Source organism: Cryptomeria japonica, chromosome 10 (genome assembly GCF_030272615.1).
Source record: "Cryptomeria japonica chromosome 10, Sugi_1.0, whole genome shotgun sequence".
NCBI lineage: Eukaryota > Viridiplantae > Streptophyta > Pinopsida > Cupressales > Cupressaceae > Cryptomeria > Cryptomeria japonica.
The window spans coordinates 497020852-497040411 of NC_081414.1; the positions used below are offsets into that span (position 1 = coordinate 497020852).

General features: G+C 36.4%; 1 protein-coding gene across 1 annotated transcript in view; it reads right to left on the reverse strand.

The window, feature by feature from the left end:
- The window catches only part of LOC131039414 (protection of telomeres protein 1a), a 312678-nt gene that overhangs the window by 97821 nt on the left and 195297 nt on the right, over positions 1–19560 (reverse strand). Inside the window, exons 5-6 of the mRNA XM_057972165.2 lie at positions 17378–17445; positions 17148–17236 (exon numbers count right to left, since the gene is read on the reverse strand). Of these exons, the coding sequence (XP_057828148.2) occupies positions 17148–17236; positions 17378–17445 (157 nt within the window). The remainder of the gene's footprint in view (positions 1–17147; positions 17237–17377; positions 17446–19560) is intronic.

Below are 19560 nucleotides of genomic sequence, written 5' to 3' on the forward strand. Positions count from 1 at the left end.
ATTACACTAGTGTTAGAATGAAGATATACCATATTGCACAATTCCATTACTCCTGCCAAATTTGCATTGTTAGTCTCCCTCATGCTAGGTCAAGAATCTTTTGTGTCATGAAAGATTTTGGGAAAGTGTAACTACTTCGTGGTAGGGTGGATATGCACTCCGACAATGTTCTCGCCCATGAGGCACTCGAGGGGAGACAGATGTCAGAGTTCCTGTCATGACAATCTTCATGATTTGTCCTTTATGTATTCAATGCAATTAACCTTGTGGTCCATTGTAAATGAATATGTTCCTTATGTTCTGCCTTGATATTAACTTATGTAGTAATCCTTAGGTACTCCAACTTTATGTCGAAATATAATTTCTCAATTCCAATCTTGTATATTTGGACACATAGCATTGTTATATACTTGTTTATGTGTAAATTTTGTGAATTGTGTTATTTAGTAAATTATGGAGGTCCTTACACTTATAGAGCAATTAGAAAAGATCTCGCAATGAAGCCCACCAAATAGTGAAGAAACAAAATCAAGAAGCAAACAACCCATCTCTCAGTATGCCTCTACCCATTCATATTCACATATAGTATGAGCAAGGTATGTCATTACACGAGTGATCATCATCCAAGTGATTATTTTGTACTTGCATCCTCTAAACAGAACTTGTGTACTCTCACTTTTCAAATTACAGGGACAATCCATAATTGAATGACCAATAACCTAGCTTATATTGTTATTTTATTAAGGGTAAAAGAGGGGTTTTGAAAGTGCCCCAAACATTGCATGTGATTAGAAAATAGCTCTCAATGAACCTCATCAAAAAGTGAAGAAACAACATCAAGAAGCAAACACACCAAAGGCTGAAAACACAAAACACAAGCTACAACTCCCAAAAAAGGGCAATGAACAACTAAAATATGTGAAAAACCAAAGCTCAACAGGCTCGAGGCAACTTGAAGCCAAAGCATTCCAAAGAGCTCTAAATATGCCACTGGTTCCACCCAAAAAAACATTGAAGCAGCTACCATCTACCCTCCATGGCTGATCTCCCTTTTGTGAAAGCCAAGCCTAACTTAAAAGAACCCATAAGTTATATAAAAGGGCCACAATCCAATTCCATTTTCCTTTTATCCATACTTTAAGGCAAATTGGGCAAATTTTGGAGCTTGCTAGAAGGGTTAATAGCTTTTTAAACCTAAAGCTCTTCAATTTGATCCTTGTTGATGAAAATTTGTTCCCTACAAGCCTAAGCATCCGCTAAGACCCACTCAATTGTGCCAAGGGACTCTAGCAAAGGGGTGTTAATCAAAGAAGAGTCTCTTGCAATAGTATTATCTAGCAATGGACATGATAGCCTTTTAAGACGGTTGATTTCAATGTAAACTTCTAGTTTTACCATCAATACATCAAAGTTATTTACCTTTTTCTTTTGAGTCCTTCAATTCTTTCATCATTCTTTGTCTATCTCTCCAAAGAAGCCTATATTGATCCATGTTCATTGTCAATTGAATAGAAATCCACTTCACTTCTTCAAATGGTTGAATTCCTTATTGACAATGAAAATCCTCTTCACTTTTCTTCAAACAGTTGGATGTCTCACTTTCACTCTCTATGTCCATGACCCAAATGTATGCCTCATTGTATGATGAGGGAAGAACTATCTTCATTTTCCTCCAAAGTGAGAATATCTATCCTTCAACGAACCATTATTTATTTTAGTCCATCCCTTGGTTTCCTTTGCAATCAACTAAGTCATTGAGGCTATTATTGTAGGCTTGAATGTTCTCATGATTACACTATTGAAAATTATAGATGTCTATGAGGACCTCATTATCATCCTTTAATGATCGAAACTCTTATTCAAACGCTTTTTTAGTCTTTCCCACATTATTTTCTTACCATCAATAAGGTTTGTATATCAATCTATCATGTCTCCCCATAATGTGATTGGAAATCAAATTCCACCAATATCTTTGGTCAACTTGCCCGTTTTTTGTCCATATAGTAACACAAGTTTTGCAATGTCTTAAAGGATGTTTGGATCCATCTTCACTACATATTGGCAATTTATGCCTCTCAACACTATGGACTTACTAGAGAGATCGCCATTGTTTGTTGTAAGTGCAATGCCTTAAACTGTCTCCTCAAAAAGTTCTACTCAATACAATCCTTTTCTCCCTCGGCACTTTAGACATACAAACCATTAATGTTTCTAGAGACCTTGGTAGTTTCAACACCACTAGTTCCACCTTCAAACACTCTTCTTCCCACTCCAACCTTCAATTCAAGAATCTTAGGCTCAAGTGCATTATCGATGAGCATTTCTTTGATGCCTCAAGGATCACTCAGTATTCTTCTCAATCTTCTTAAAAGTCCCCAAACTCTTATACTTTTAGGAGATTCGATTATTTCCTTCAACTAAACTTGATCTACAAGATCAACACCTATCTCATTAAGAAAGTAAAGATGTCTAGCTATCCAAACCCACACTTCTCTATATGGTTGCTAGCAGCGAGTTGATTGTTTTTGGAGGTTGAGAAATTGCTCTTACAAATCCAAGTACAAACTCAAGAGCTACGACTCGCAAAAACTCGGTGGAATAATAAATTTGCAAGTTTAAAGGAGGTATATAAAAATATTCTTTTAGCACAGCAAAATTGACTTGAGGACAAGTCAATGTTTTGAAAGGGGGCATGATGTTGGCAGGAAAGTAGAGCTATTCAGATGCAGCCAAGCAAATACTACCATATCTTGCCACAAGGAGATTGCGGAGCACGAGATTCAAAAGATAACATCTAGGATAAGGATAGGATAGATGGGTCACATGAACATCCCATCTTCTAAAAATTCGTATAGCAAAAGATGTAAATGACAAAAAGAGAGTATGATGAATATGTATGAGTGTATGATAAGAATGCATGAGATATATGAATACAGAAAAGTATAGAGGAAGATATATGATGTATAAGGAGATATAAGAATGAATGAATGCACTGAATTTATATTAAGAATACAAACATATCAGAGTTCTATATATAATGTGTCATGCGATATTCTTATGTCCAGTCAACTAGTTGATCTTCTATCCAGATCTAATCCTTGCTCTCTTTGTATGACTGAGTCCAAGTTATAAACTACAACAATTAGAAAGTACTTGGGGCTCAAAACCTTGATTTATGTTCCCCAAATTTCTTGCTAACACTCTCATTGCTTGTCCATGTTTTCTTTAAATTTACATTCTAAGGAAATGCAATCTCATCCATCTAATTGTTGTGCATGCACACCCGCCCCGTCCTTGACAGAGACCCCCTGCTTGTAGGCTGCTCTGTGTGAGAGAGAGGAATCCAAAAAATGAGCTTGCTAAACCCCTTTGAAAGCCGATAAAAATCCCGTCAGGTTCAAAATGGAAAAGCCCAGTTCGGGCAAACAAAGATAAGCTTTGGGCTTTAAAATGAAGGCAAAGTGAGTTCGGCCTTTGTTAAGGATTGAACATTTGTTTTAGGAGCCTTGATTCTGCCAGAAGGAACCCCGAAACAAGCATGACATTTTGAAAGACAAAGATGTGAAGGTTTGAGTTCGGCATTCAAAATCAAATCGTTTTTGCTTGCCATCATCCTTATTTGTGCCAAAAGAACCCCATAAAATCCTAAAAGTGTCCAAACATGGAAATAAGAAAAATTCGAGTTTTTTCCAATATGGAGACAAGAGTAATGTAAGAATCAGCCCAGCCAACACCAAATGGTTTCCCATAAAAGGTCAAAGTTTATAAGACAAAAGGAAGGCAAACATAGTTCGGCAGAGGCTAGAATCAAGTCATTCTCCCTTCCTCTATCAGCGATCTTTGATCGACCCTTCAAAGCATCGAAACCAAACTCCTGCGTTCACCAAGCAAAATGCCGAACTGAGTTGTGTTCCAAGAGAAGCACATTTGTTATTATTGCCAAGAAATCCTCGACATTAGGGTTGCGAGTTTAGATCACTGGAGTAAAGCATCAAAATGCAAAAAGGTGAAAAGAATCTCCCACGCAATGATAGAAGTCGAAACCAAAATAAAGTGGGCCAAGTTCGGCATTCTAGCTTCAAAAGGGGAGGAAATTTGTATGCTTCGAGCCCTTTGTAGTTGCCGAAAATAATCCTTTTCCATTTTCAATGAAATATCGAAAGGTGCTTCTAAAATCAACGCAAAATAAAGTTCGAGCCTTTTTTTTAAAACCTTCATGACCGAAAAATATACCAAAATCTCCTTAGGCGCTAAAGAATTAAGAGAGAGAGCATATTATTTTAAGAGAGAGAGAAAATATAAAAAGGGAGCTCAAATAACTGAAGTTTGTATGTTTTAAGAGAGAGAGCATATTATTTTTTTAATTGTATTTTCACCCTCCCACAAAAGCCAAACAAAATATCAATCATCGAAGGAGAGGAGTCGACCCTTTTTTTAAAAGAGGTGAACTCATATGTTTTAAAACCAACACTTCTCAAAAACACCTTAGAAATGCCGAAACATATACCAAGATACCCTGAGTTGTCTACCAAAGTTTAAGTTAAAGCGGTCAGGGCTTAGCTTGGAATGCATAAAGTAAAGTTTGTATTTGCCTATATAAAGTCTAGCCATATTAAAATCGCCTTTCAAACATTGAAAATGTGTTCATATTTCAAAGATTATTAATGTTGGTTATATCAAACTCTCATTTTCACAGGAGGATATTGATAAATTTTAGCATGAACAATGATTTTAAAAGTTGGTTTCCCTACAGATATGATAAGGGATGACTACTCATTTGGGGAGCCAGAAAGAGGGGGATCTTCTGCGGGAGGACTTTGATGACAGGTCTGATGATGAACGTGTTGCTGGCAACAAGTCAAAAGTTGTGACACGAGATCGAAGAGCTACAAAGCAGTATGCTATTTCCAGAATCTTGGAAGGCAGTAATACACAGTAGCATGCAGACTCAGAAAATGTACAGCTGGAAACAGCAGAAGGTCATTTTGTTTGGAAAAGAGGTGACTTTATTGTAACAAGACTACCTGTGGGCCCCATTTAATGCAATTTAAAACAAGGGGAACACAGGTTAGTTATTTCTCAGCTACCTGATTTGCAAAATTGATGTAAAACAATTGTAGGTAGCTAAGAAAGCAGTTGAGAATGTACATGATGTTCAATTTACATTCAATATGCAAGTTATATTCTATAAAATAATCTTCTTGTATTTATTATTGCCTTAATGTATAAATCTGACTATCTTCTTGTTTGTGGCAAATGAGAGGAGCATTTAATATTTTCTATGTCCTATCTCATGAATGCCACTCAATATAAGTATATAACAAATGGGCCACGGTCAAGCAATGCCTTGATCGGTCATGACCGATCAAGACATTACTTGATCGTGCCTCTTTGTTTATACTAAACAAATGCATGTTCAACGTCAATGCCAATCGATGTGGGAGTAGTATTGCAACCGATGTCTATCGGTGTTTGCTTAATGCTAACAGCCGATAGTTATCAGCGTGTTAGCCTTAACAACCAATAACTATCGGTGTAGGCTTAACACCCGATAACTATCGGTGACCTTTGTTATAATGCCACTCGATATATTTTATGCAACCCGATATATTAATCGGTGTTTTCATTAATCATTTATTTATCATTATATATGTTAATCGATATACATCTAAATACAAGATTTATTAATCGATGAACATAAACAAAATGCATAGTATGATTATCAATGAATAGGTTATTTATATGCAAATGTAGAATGGTTATCAAAGAGGAATTAATTGCTTGAAGGTTTTATCATGGTTATCGATATGATAAATGATTGAATGAGAGACTTCATTTATCTCTCATTCAATCATTTATCTTACTGAAGCTATCATGCATTAACACTCCCTCTTAGCTAGGTAAGATGAATGTAGACAATATATTCAAGCATCACAATTCAATTGATAGTTAGCATTTTAGACATTCTTAGGAAAACAGACCACCTAATCATATGATATGAAGTATCACCTAAACAAGTGATACTGAAGTTCATCACATCAATTTTGTGATTGACAGGATATCACCTAAGCATGTGATATTAGTATTGCCTACACACGCAATACTTAAGGATAATCATATGAGAAAGATTAATTTCTCACCTTATCCAAGTTGTGATATGTGCACTAACACTTTATACAAATGTTTTATCACAACACAATCATAGCACATCCATGACACACCAAAGATCCAACATGATAACTGGTTTGGACATTATAAAATCGTCACCTTATAATGTCCCCATACAAGTGTTCACTATCTTGAGAGATAGTCACCTCTTAGATATGAACCCAAGGGATAGAATCCAAAATTGTCCTATCATGATAAAGAAGTTTACACATTAAACATCTTATAGGTATGCAAATATAGATTACAAAGCAAATTACCTTTCTATCATACCTAAACCCTTTCTGAAGTGATCAACCTTCACTCTGGAAAGAGGTTTGGTCAGAATGTCTCCAGTTTGATCTCCTGTACAAACATATTCCAGTTGGATTGCATTCCTATCTACCATATCTCGCACATAGTGGTATGGAATTTCACTATGCTTGGATCTGTCATGAAACACTGGGTTTATTGAAAGTTTTCTGCAGCTCTAGTTGTCACAGTGTATGACAGTGGGTTTCATAGGTTCTCCAAACAACCCCACAAGCAACTTCCTAAGCCATACTGCCTCTCGGGCAGCCATAGAAGTTGCAATGTATTCTGCCTCGGTGGAGCTTTGAGCTACAGAAGACTGCTTCCTACTGATCCAAGATATCATAGCTGAACCTAGACTGAAGCAACACCCTGAAGTGCTTTTTCTGTCTGTCACACTTCCAGCCCAATCTGAATCTGTAAATCCATGTAGGTCTATATCAACTTTCTCATATTTGAGACCAAGTTTTAGGGTACCTTGTAGGTATCTCATAATGTCTTTTACTGCAACCAGGTCTATCTCCTTTGGTTCACACATAAACTGACTTAGAGCATTAACTACATAACAGATATCTGGTATGGTATTTACAAGGTACATCAGGGACCCAATCATCTATCTGTATTGAGTAGGATCAGTGGGTTGTGACTCTGCTGCTGCTTCTTTAAGTTTATGTAAGTTGGTTTCCATAGGAGAGGTCATGGGTCTACAGTTTAGCATTCCGAATCTCTTTAAAATATCCAAGGTGTACTTTCCTTGGTTTAGTGTAATGTTGTCAGAATTCTGACATACTTCCAATCCTAGGAAGTAATGAAGGAGTCCTAAGTCCTTCATATCAAATTCTTTGGATAGATCATTCTTGCATTGATCTATAAGGTGATCATTTCATGTGATTAATAAGTCATCAACATATAAAATCAATATTAGCATATCACCTTTATTTCTTTTGTAGTAGAGATTAGGATCTGCATCATTTTTGGAGAAGCCTAGTCCTGAGAGATAGGTGTCAATTCTTTCATACTAGGCCCTGGGAGCCTGCTTGAGCCCATAGAGAGCTTTCTTGAGTCTACACACATGAGACTCTGCATCATGAATTTCAAAACCTTCAGGTTGCTCTAGGTAGACTTCTTCTGAGATCTCACCATTTAGAAAAGTTGTCTTAACATCCATTTGGTGTACCTTCCACCCCTTTGCTGCTGCAATGGCTAATACAGCTCTTACTGATGTATACCTAGCAACAGGTGCAAAATTTTCTTCATAATCTATTCCTTCCCTTTGTGAGAAGCCTCTGGCTACAAATCTGGCCTTTTTCAATATTGCCGTCTGCAGCATGTTTGATCTTGAAAAGCCATTTAGATGAAACCACAGATTTCTTGGCTGGCCTAGGAACAATCTCCCAAACATCATTTTTAATAATGGACTGATACTCTTCAGACATAGCATCCTTCCATACTTGATGTTCAAGTGCATCTGATACATTGTTTGGTTCAACTTTAGAGAGATCATTCATAAGGGCAACATAGCTAGTGAATTTATTAGGCCTTTTTCTTTCTTTGAAGGTTCTTAAGGGAGCAACAAATTTCTGAGCTTCTTCTACAGTTTTGGTGGCCCATAGTGGTCTTTTCTTGAGGTTTTCTCTAGGTGGACTTTGAGTTTCACTCAATGTTTCCTCAGGATTCTCCCTCTGAAGCTCAGGAGTAGGATCTCTATCTAAGCTAGGGTTGGGGATATAGACTTTAGGATTTGGGCTCTTTTGAAGGCTAAGTTTTCTTCAAAGATCACATCCCTACTTAGTTCAATATTCTTTTGACCAGGTATATATATCTTGTAGGCTTTGGAAGTTTCACTATATCCTACAAAGATTCCCCTTTTTCCAGAAGGTTCTAATTTTAATCTTTTCTCCTTAGGTACATGAAAATAGACAGGGCATCCAAAAATCCTAAGGTGGCTTATATCCGGTTTTGTTTTAGTAAAGACTTCCTCAGGGGTCTTATCTTCAAGATGAGAGCGAGGACATCTGTTTTGAATATATACAGCAGTGCTAGTTGCTTCTGCCCAAAGATTGATATTTAGATTCTGATCAAGAATTATAGCTTTGGCAGCTTCAACGATTGTCCTAGTTTTTCTTTCTGCTATCCCATTTTGTTGAGGGTTGTAGGGTATTGTTAACTCCCTCTTAATCCCTGAATTTTTACAAAACTCTTTAAATAATTCTGATGTGTATTCCCCCCCATTATCAGTTCTTAGGGTTTTAATTTTGTTTCCTGAGTAGTTCTCTGTTAGTGATTTGAATTCTTTAAACCTATTAAGGATCTCTTTTGATTCTTTACATTTTAGAAAGTAGATCGAGGTTTTCCTAGAGTAGTCATCAATAAATATTACATAATATAGAAATCCCCCCAATGAATTTACAAACATAGGTCCACATACATCAGAATGAACTAACTCTAAAATTTTACTTGTTTTCCTAGTACTACTCTAAAAAGCACCCTTAGTATTTTTACCTAGGGCACATCCTGTGCATGCCCCTGAATGATATTGCTTTAGCTTAGGTAGACCTGTGACAAGGTCTCCCATTGATGATAAAGCTCTAATATTTAGGTGGCCTAGTCTTCTATGCCAGATTTCATTGGCATCTGTAGTTTCATGAATTAGGGCTAAGTTGGGCTCTGTGCATAGCTCATACAAGTAGCCTTGTCTTTGACCAATTGTTTTAACTTTCTTGATGGATGAGTTCTTTGGCCAAGCCAACACTTTGTTGTCCATGAAGGTTACTTTGTATCCATTGTCCTCCAGTGCTGATATTGAGACAAGATTCCTCTTAATGCCTGGAACATATAGCACTCCTCTAAGTTGTAATGATACACCCGACTTTAGTTTGATGGTGCAGTTTCCAATTCCTTTGACAGGGTGTGTAGAGTCATCTCCAATGTTTACCTCCTTATCATTCTCCTCTTTCATGGAGTCTAGTACTTCTCTAAATCCTGTGATGTGTCTGGATGAGCCATTGTTGATCACCTAGGAGTTCACTTTGTTTGATGCTTGATTTGTGAGTACTGAATAGAGCACATACTTCTCGGAGTCCTCTTTCCTTTTTGTTTTTCCTGTTTTGGCAAATGTGGCTTGTTTAGCTCTTTCTGGACATTTGGCAACATAGTGCCCAAATTTGTCACATCTATAACACTGAATTTGAGAGAGGTCCTTCTTGAAGGAGTTCTTGCCGTGACGACCATTTCTCTCTCTGAATTGCTTCTGCTTGCCCTTTTTGTTTGAGTTCGTATTTAGAACTTGAAGATCTTCATCTATATTGTTTTGTTTGATCCCTTTCTTATTTTGACTTGATTCTTCTTGGAGACAGTCAGCCTTTAGACTATCGAATTTTGGAAAGTTATCCCTTGCACTAATGCCTTGGACGAACGTTTCCCAGATACTAGGCAACCCATCTAAAGCAATGAGGGTTAATTCTTTGCTTTGGATCTCATATCCAAGGGTTGCCAGTTGATCCCTTAAGGTAGATATTCACATGAAGTAGGCATTCACTGATTCTCCTTTTATCATGGCTATATGATTTATCTCTCTTTTTGGAGCCAAGGTTCTACTGGCATTGGATATTCAAAAGCGTCTTCAAGTGCTTTGAACATGTTGAAGGTTGTTTCATGTTTCTTTATAATGGGCATAATATTGTTCCTTACCCCATCAACTATGATTTTGATAGCCTTATCATTTCCTTCTCTCCAAATTGCTTGATTAGGTTCAATCTTAGGTTCTTTAGTTTTAGTCTTTACAAATGATTCAACTTTGTTTTCTTTTAGAATCATTTGAATTCTGAATTTCCATGCGAAAAAGTTGTCACCCCCTGTGAGTCTGCCTTCAAATTTGATAGCACTAGCCATTAATAGGATTGTGATGTTGAATATATAGTTGATTTGAATTTTACGTAAAATTGAACAGCCTCAGGTTTGATTTAACTATAGCTCTGATACCATGTAAATGATGTTCAATTTACATTCAATATGCAACTTATATTCTATAAAATAATCTTGTTGTATTTATTTTTGCCTTAATGTATAAATCTGACTATCTTCTTGTTTGTGGCAGATGAGAGGAGCATTTAATATTTTCTATGTCCTATCTCACAAATGCCACTCCATATAAGTATATAACAAATGGGGCACGGTCAAGCAATGCCTTGATCGGTCATGACCGATCAAGACATTACTTGATCGTGCCTCTTTGTTTATACTAAACAAATGCATGTTCAACGTTAATGCCAATCACCGATCAAGGCATTGCTTGACCGTGCCCCATTTGTTTATACTAAACAAATGCATGTTCAACGTTAATGCCAATCGGTGTGGGAGTAGTATTACAACCGATGTCTATCGGTGTTTGCTTAATGCTAACAGCCGATGGTTATCGGCGTGTTAGCCTTAACAACCGATAACTATCGATGTAGGCTTAACACCCGATAACTATCGGTGACCTTTGTTATAATGCCACTCATTATATTATATGCAACCCGATATATTATATGCAACCCGATATATTAATCGGTGTTTTCATTAATCATTTATTTATCATTATATATGTTAATCGATATACATCTAAATACAAGATTTATTAATCGATGAACATAAACAAAATGCATAGTATGATTATCAATGAATAGGTTATTTATATGCAAATGTAGAATGGTTATCAAAGAGGAATTAATTGCTTGAAGGTTTTATCATGGTTATCGATATGATAAATGATTGAATGAGAGACTTCATTTATCTCTCATTCAATCATTTATCTTACCGAAGCTATCATGCATTAACAGAGAAGGCAGTTGGGAGTTACTAGGCATGGGTTAGAGCTGCCAAGCTTCTAGAAGGAAGATCTCAGCCACTCGATGAAATCAATCTTGTTCTTTGATTCAAATTGTAAAAATCTATTAAAGGCCAATTGTAATGTCCCCTCTTCTTTAGTTGCTATTCAGATGCTCAGATTCACCTGTCATCCATCTCCACAGGTGAACTTCAGTGTTTGGAGATGAATTTGCTAGCCAAAGGGGACCTAGACTTAGTCATTCTATGACTTTGGTGAAAATAATAAAGTAACTTTATAATATAAAGTTACAAAAGTAACTTTTTCTAAAAATAGAAAAAAGTTAATTTAAAAAGATGTTTAATAAGACTTTATAAAGTTACCTTGCACACATCCCTAGATGATAAAGTAACTTTATTATGGCCCCTTTTTAATGATAAATTACCCCCTCATTGCTGGTCGAACTTCCTTAAGGAGAAAAAATTCCTTTGGAATCTTTAAAAGATGCCAAATGGTACAATTAGGGCTTGAGAGGTAAAAAGGAGGTTTGGAAGTGCAAAGAGGCATCATTTGGTTTTGGAAATTATTCATTTTTTCCTCTGCAGCAGTCTTCACTTTGCCTTTTCAATCTTGGACTGGTTGGACAATACTCAGCCATCAACAACACTCCAGCACTCATATTTATGCGCTTATCAGGGCATTAGGGGCTCGAACTCTCTTGATTCTAGCATAACATTGAAGGGAAAGTGGAATTGATCAGATCTGGGCAGTTTTGGGAAGAGTTCATTGCAGATTATCAGTAATTTATGTCAGCCGTACCATTTTGCAGCCAGCCGTACCCTAGCTTGGGGGTGTGGTTGCCAAATAAATAAATCAGACATATTTAGGAGTTGGAATCAAGACTAAAATTATTGTCAGCAATAAGGAAGAACAGATCCGTGGTTCATTCAGTGTAATTCAAGCACATGTGGGCTACATAAGCAATACCATGAGGAATTTAGTCAAAATGTGGGAATTTGCCTGGCAAGAATTTGTAATTTCACTTGGGTCTGCATAATTCTTCTATAATAGTTTTAGATAATTCTTCCTGAGTCAAATAAAGCTCATTGATGCTATTGAAGTGTATGGGAGGCTTCAACTTCAGCTATTCTTCCATTTTTTATCAATAAAGGAGCTCTTCCAGGAAGGCGTTGTACCCTAGTAGGCCATATTTGGCAATTTAGTGTTCGAATTCATACATTATTTGCATTTATTAGTTGCTGGTAATAAAATCAGAACTTCTGAAATTTAGTTTCAGTATTTGTCAATTACTTGATTGTATTTCTATGTTTCAAAAGTCATTCTTTAATTGCAAAAACGCATTAAACTTCAAAACATCCAAACTCCATACACTGGTCCAAGACTTGAATTGAAACAAAAAACATCAGCAAACCAGCAAACCTTAGTTGGCATCTTACACCAATGCCTCTCTTTTGTAAGGGGTTAGAAAGTTAAATTTTTAGGAGTTTGTAGAGATAGCAGCTAGCAGATTAAGATTAGAAGTAGAATAGGACTGCTGGAAAGAAATTGTTGTAATAGCAGTTAGAACAAATGAATGGAACATTGAAGCATGGTGTTGTGTTGTTTTTCCTAATCTATTTGCATGGATTCTCTTCATCTGGTTAGTTAGAATTCAATGATTTTAATGGTGAAGTGTGAGGGTATTTGATGAGATTTCGGGTTCATAACATTGGGGGCTTGTTGTTTGTAAGTCACCGTGTATGGTTAGTCTGAACCCTATTATTGTTCTTACTTCAACTGTGGGTATTTATTTCAAGCTGCACCAAAATTGGGTGCTTGAATAGATATTCATAGTCTGAAAATCCTTTTATCCCTTGGAGCTTGCACTCTTGTTGTGGAGTTGTGAGGGTGTCTCTAGCAAAACAAGAATTGGTTATTTGAAATCTGTCTACCCGCATCATCAACTATTACTTTCATTGTACATAGGATTTATAATCCCTATCTCTTTTGCTTTTATTTCCCCCTAGTTTGAGATTCACAACATCACCAGATGTAGGCCGGCTTGTTGTATCCGTAAGTCCCCTCTTGTTTACCAACAAAACACGTCACTGCTGAGTTATCCTAAGCCATCAAGGCCTGACATTATAAACCTTGAGGTTGCTTTCTTGTGATCGTCTTTAGTAGCACTAGAAACTTCCTTAAGCAAGAGAAGATAGGATACTTCGCATTCTATTTTGTGTTGACTGAAAGAGTAGCAGTACAATTTCCCACATCAACAATAATCACCTCCATCTACCTATTGGTCTATGGATGGAAGTCGATCTAGCAGGCTTCATGTCCATAAACAACCAAAGGCTAGACCAGAAGGTACTCTGACATTTAGTATCCATACATCAGAAAATCATACAGCATAACATAAGTAGACCCCTCCACATTCGAAGTAGAATATTTGCCCAAATTCTTCCCATTAGTGTACAAAATGAAAAAAAGGTTCTAACCTATATTTGAATTCCATGCAATTGTGTCTATGACTACCATCTAAAAAATCTCATTTGAAATTATTCATCTGGCAACCTCTTGAGCTTCTCTATTTTTAGAACGAAATATGCAAACCTGTTAGCTATGAAACACTAAATGAATATCCCTTACCAGTATAATTTAGTTTATTGACAAATGACATACACTTGACATCAGTTACTTCATTTTTAGACATTTGTGTTTTGTCTAAAGCATAAAAATTGTGTTTCCTCATAAAATTGTGGTAAGTGTAATGTAAGGATACACATGTAATGCAAAGGACTAACACCATGCTTTAATGATTACCCACGTCTAATTGTCATAATGGAAGAAAAGTAAGGTATGTCTCATCTTTGGCTACTAATAAATAGGCAAAGAATTCAGCTAATATCAAAAAAATATTTACTATTATTAAGACTATTCACTTACATTGTCCATATATATTCCATCTAGTACTACTATTGTCCATATATATTCCACCTAATATTACGGGGACCCCCTTTTTCCTTGTAAGTCTACTAGAGTGAAAGAGAGAGGACACTCTAAGTGTGCAAAGCTAAGTTGTGTTTGCCTTCCAAGCATGTCGTAAAGAGCACTGAACATAGTCCCACTGCAAGCACCGAAGTATGGTGTTGTGTGATTTGAAAGGTCATAGGAAAACAGGTCAAAATTTTGGCAGAATTGTTTGCTCTCACGTCCTTGTTTAGGCTGATGGTAATACTGAAGGCAAACACTTAAAGCAAAGCGAAGCAAGTTCAGGTGTTTTCAAACGTGGGCACGAAAGAGGGCAAAATCACAAGTCGCCATTGCACTCAACATAAACAAAAATAATCCCGAAAATTATGCCAAACCAGCCAAATGCTAGTGAAATAATAAAAGGGAGTCGATTTAAAAGAAGTTCGAATTGTTTTAAAACAAAATGCCTTTGCCATCGTCCCCTCACAATACTGAAGAAAATACCGAAATAAGGTCAAGCCAAATTGAAGTAAATGAAAATGAAGTTCATATGTGTTTTTTTAGAGCTAACACGTCTTCACTTTGCCGATGAAAGGCCCGAAAGATTATTAAGGCACCAGAACTAAATAAAAACAAAATAGAATTTGCAACATCTTAAAGGGCAAAGTACTTTTGTATATGCTGAGTATTATACCGAAAAAGAGCCCTGACTAAGGTCGAAATAAATAAAATGAACAAGGACACTTAAAAGAAAAAAGGTCTTCACATCGCCTTTCAAAAAGCCCATCCTAAATACCGAAAATGGGATTAAGACTTAGTTCAAGCGAATGAAAATAAGGTTGGTGTGTTTTAAAGAGCTAAACACTTTTGTCATCGCCATGGAAAAGCTCGATAAAAGGCTCAAGCAATATACTGAAAACATTTCCCAAACGCCTTCCTTTGTCTGAGATTAGAGTTGAAACAAATAAAAATAAAGTTTGGGCAGCCATTTCATAGTCTTGACATCGCCGAAGTGAAGCCAAACATTGCCTTGAAAGCATTTAATATTTGCTACAATTATTTAAATATTCCAAGGTAATTGATTCAGGTTGAACTTGCTTTTTGTAGATCAATGCCATTGGAAAGAGCCAAGGGGAAACATAAAGGGCAGATTGAAGATGTGATTGTGATCATGCTGGGAGATGAAGATGTAGCGCGCAAGATAAAAATTATAATCACAAAGCAGTGCCAATGAAGAATGTGCTAGAATCTAGGGCACCAACGAAAAAAAAAGATACAACCACCAACAACAAGATTGAAGGCAACAAAACAGTCAGAATGCTACAAGACATGCAAACTCAGAGGGTTGACAGCTGGAAACAACAGAAAAATCAGTTTGTTTGCAAAACAGAATTGCTTTATTGTAAAATGACTACCTGTAGGCCCCATTAATGTAATTCAAAACAAATGGGGGACACAGGTTAGTTATTTCTCAGCCACCTGATTTACCTCGAGCCTAGTGAAGTCTTGTCTTCTGACAAAATTGATTAAGAATAGTTGTAGGTAGCTGAGGTGGTTGAAAAGGGGCAGTTTGGAAGTTATGAGAATTACTAGGTATGGGTTAAAGTTGTCAGAGGTTCTAGAATATAGATCACAGCCATTGGATGGGTTAAATCTTGGCCTTTGATCCATAATGTGAAATCTATAAAAGGCCAGTGCCTATCTCTTTGTAAAGGGTTAAGATTTTTGGAGGTTAGTTAGATTTTTAGGAGTTAGAACAATTAGAGAGCTAGCAGAAAAGGAGTAGAAGTAGATTAGAACTGTTGGATAGAAATTGTTGTAAGGGCAATTAGAACAAATAAATGGAACATTGAAGCATGGCGTTTTGTTGTTTGTCCTAATTTGTTTGCATGTTTTCTCTTTATCTAGTTAGTTAGAGTTTAGTGATTTTAATGGTGAAGTGTGAGGGTATTAGATGTGATTTCAGGTTCATACCATTGGAGGCTTGCTGATTGTAAGCCCCTGTACATGGTTAGTCTGAACCCAATACTGTTTTTAGTTCAACTGTGAGTGTTTGTCTTAGGCTGCACCAAAATTGGGTGTTTGAATGAATGACCATAGTCTGAAAAACCTTTATTTCCTAGGAGCTTGCACTATTCCAATGTTGTTGTGAGTATATCTCTGGCTAAGCAAGAATTAGTTTATTCGAAAGTTGTCTAGCTGCAACATCAATCATTACTATCATTGTCCTTAGGATTCCTAGACCCTATCCTTTTGCTTTTATTTCCCTAGTTTGAGAATCAAGGCATCATTAGATATAGGCCAGCTTGCCACATTTGTAAGTCCCCTCATGTTTACCAACAAAACACATCACCGCTGAGTTATCCTAAGCCGTCAAGACCTGACAATTGGATCCTTGAGGTTGTCCCTTTTCATCATTCAGAACAGCATTCAAGATTTCCTTATTCAAGAGAGGATAGGATACTTAGCATTCTATCTATGTTGACCGAAAGATTAGCAGCACTTTTCCCACGTCAACAAATACCAGCACAAATTAAATAAATCATTTCAGAGGCAGATAAGAGATCAAAATCATAACATTCAACCTTAATAGTGAAGCCTTATTCAAAATAGAAAACAAATTCTAATTATTATTGAGAGAAACGTGGTAGTTATAATAAAAGTTTCAAATAATTCAATGCCGCAACAAACTTGAAATGATGAATTCAATTACTAGATAATTATTATTGACAGAATCTTGTCACTTTTAAACAAAATTTCAAAGAGTTCAATGCCACAACTAACTTGAAATGAAGAATTAAATTACTCTCTTTTTGCAATGGCACGTTGACAAATGAATGGTACTTGGTCAGTTGTTAGTTAAAAATGTGCAAGAAAGCAACAAATATAAGAAATAAAGAGTTGGACGGACTTCATTTCAAACTCTTGTGGTGGAGCATCAGTTCCATCCCACACATAAATGACTGATAATTTCTCAGATTTTTCGTGCAAAAGGAGAACCTGCACAACAAAGATATAATATTGTAAGATAGATATGAAATAACATTAAATTAACCCAAAAATTTATGCAAGGAGATTGGTTGTAATCAAAAATACAAAAACGCTTCAGAACAAGAATATCTACTCAAACAACTTAGTTACCTTACAACACAAATCAAAATAGGCACGCTCCTTAATATCTTTTATTTGAGCTGCGTAATCACTTTTACCTAAGATATAAAGAAAACATCAATTATAAATGTTTTGACGATGATCAAACATTGTTTTTCTTTTACTGTAATAATGCTCTCATACAACTTTAGACCAAGTAGAAATCAATAGCAACAATGTCACACCATTAAGCATGATTTTCTGAGGAACAGCTCTAAAGCAACTATGTGATATCCTATAGAACTTAATATGAAAAATAAAAGTTAATATGTTCTTTTCCAAGGAATGCCCTACAAATATTACAAAGAAAGAAAGAAATAATATTAATGTCCACAAATGAAAAACATAAGTTTAATGGGACTACTTAGTGTTTTATGTTGTCCTTTTCAAGAGAACAAAAGCAGAACAACATGTAACAATTAAACATTCTTCAGATTTAAAGAGGAAGCTCCTTTGTTACTAAAACTAAATTAAACACTAGAACTTTAGGAAAAAGGATTTACTTTTGTAATGTCCCCTTCTCATTAACAACCTTCCAGTGGTCCATTAGCCTATTCCTGAGACCCGTAGGCTAGGTGGAATGAAGAAAGAAGGGTCCAGCATTGATGAAACGAGGACTATTTTTAGTAAGTCAGGGAATGACTATTCTGGTGATACTGTCCCACTGAGCTCTCCATGCTCTGTCTTTGGGCGCGAAGTTCATGCTTTTCGAGGCATTAGTTCTTGACTTACTATTTTTAGTAAGTGATAGTGTGGCATAATTCTATTTTTGGCAGTGGACAGGGTCCTGATTCTGTAGCCGTTCAGTGGTTTTCCAGGCTCAATTTCATTCTAGTCTTGATAATAATTAGTACGGGAGTCATACGTGGTACAATTAAATATTATTTCCTTATCCTAAGGTTTAATATTTAATTAATCTGATTATTTGCTACTTATTTATTGAATTTGGGATTAATGCCTATTTTATCCTAAGTATTTGGCGAAACTCATGTGTAATATGGGATGTCGAAATATTTTAGAGGAATATTATTTTATATTGCATCTCCATTATTTGCCAAGTGATTAATGTGGGGTCCATTCCTTTTTGGCGTGAGGTTTGACTTATGAAATATGGCGCTACACTTGGGTCCACATGAAGGTGAAATGAAATGCAAATAAAGGAGTGGAGTTTGGAGGAATTTGCATTTGAATTTGGTTGTTGCGAAGTTATAAATAAGAGCCTTGGGCTCTCATTTGAGGGATCTTGAAAAATTGTAATGTTATGCTGCCGGTTTGGCGACAGAACTTGAGGCTTCGGAGTGCGTCTCCCTAGTGCTACCCGGTTTCATACTTGAAATACAATACCTAGTTGTGCCTTGTATTCTCTTACATTCTCAGAGTTGGCCGTAGACCTTTTTGGTGTTGTAATGATTCTGCAGTCTACTGGTTTTGCCTGTGGCTGAAGCACATTTTCAATCGCACCTCTCTGCTGGAGCGACTGACAATTATGGGTATCAGCTCTATCCTCCTTCCTAGCCATGGTGATACATTGTGTGAGTTTTTAGCAGTTTTAATTAAGCAATGAATTTCCTAGACAAAATCGAACTTCCTAGGCATAGCGTGGGTTTGTGTGCATTGGGATGCATGCCAAATAAATATTGGGTTGTTTGGGTTGTAGTTTGGATTGGTTGCTGTTGTGACTGATATATTGTGGGTTTGGGATTGATTTGAGCTGATTCGGGTGAAAAATGAGGGAGTTATGAGCATTTTGGTGTTTCCATAGGTTGCTGATTTGTACTTTCAGCGTGCAGATTGGTTGTAACAGAAATTTATATTCTTGCTGTAGAAATCTGCAATTACTCTTCTCATCTTATCTCTATTTTGTAAGGTTGTTTCAGTAGTATTGATAATCCCTTCTCGCTGTTCTTATTTGTAATCCCCACTGCATAAGTGGAAGAGGCTGGCTTGCCGCCTTCTTGTTTTGTAATTCAGTTTATGTACTCAATCCTCCCACTGAATAAGTGGTCGAGTGATAAGTTTAATACAATGGTCCTCCCGCTGAAATATGCAGTAGAGTGATAGCTTAAATGTCCTCCCGCTGAAATATGCGGTAGAGTGATTGAGTTTCAGTTCCTTGTTATTTTCCCTTGGCTGGTTTACTGCCAAGAGTTTGGTTTCTATACTGCTGGATAAGC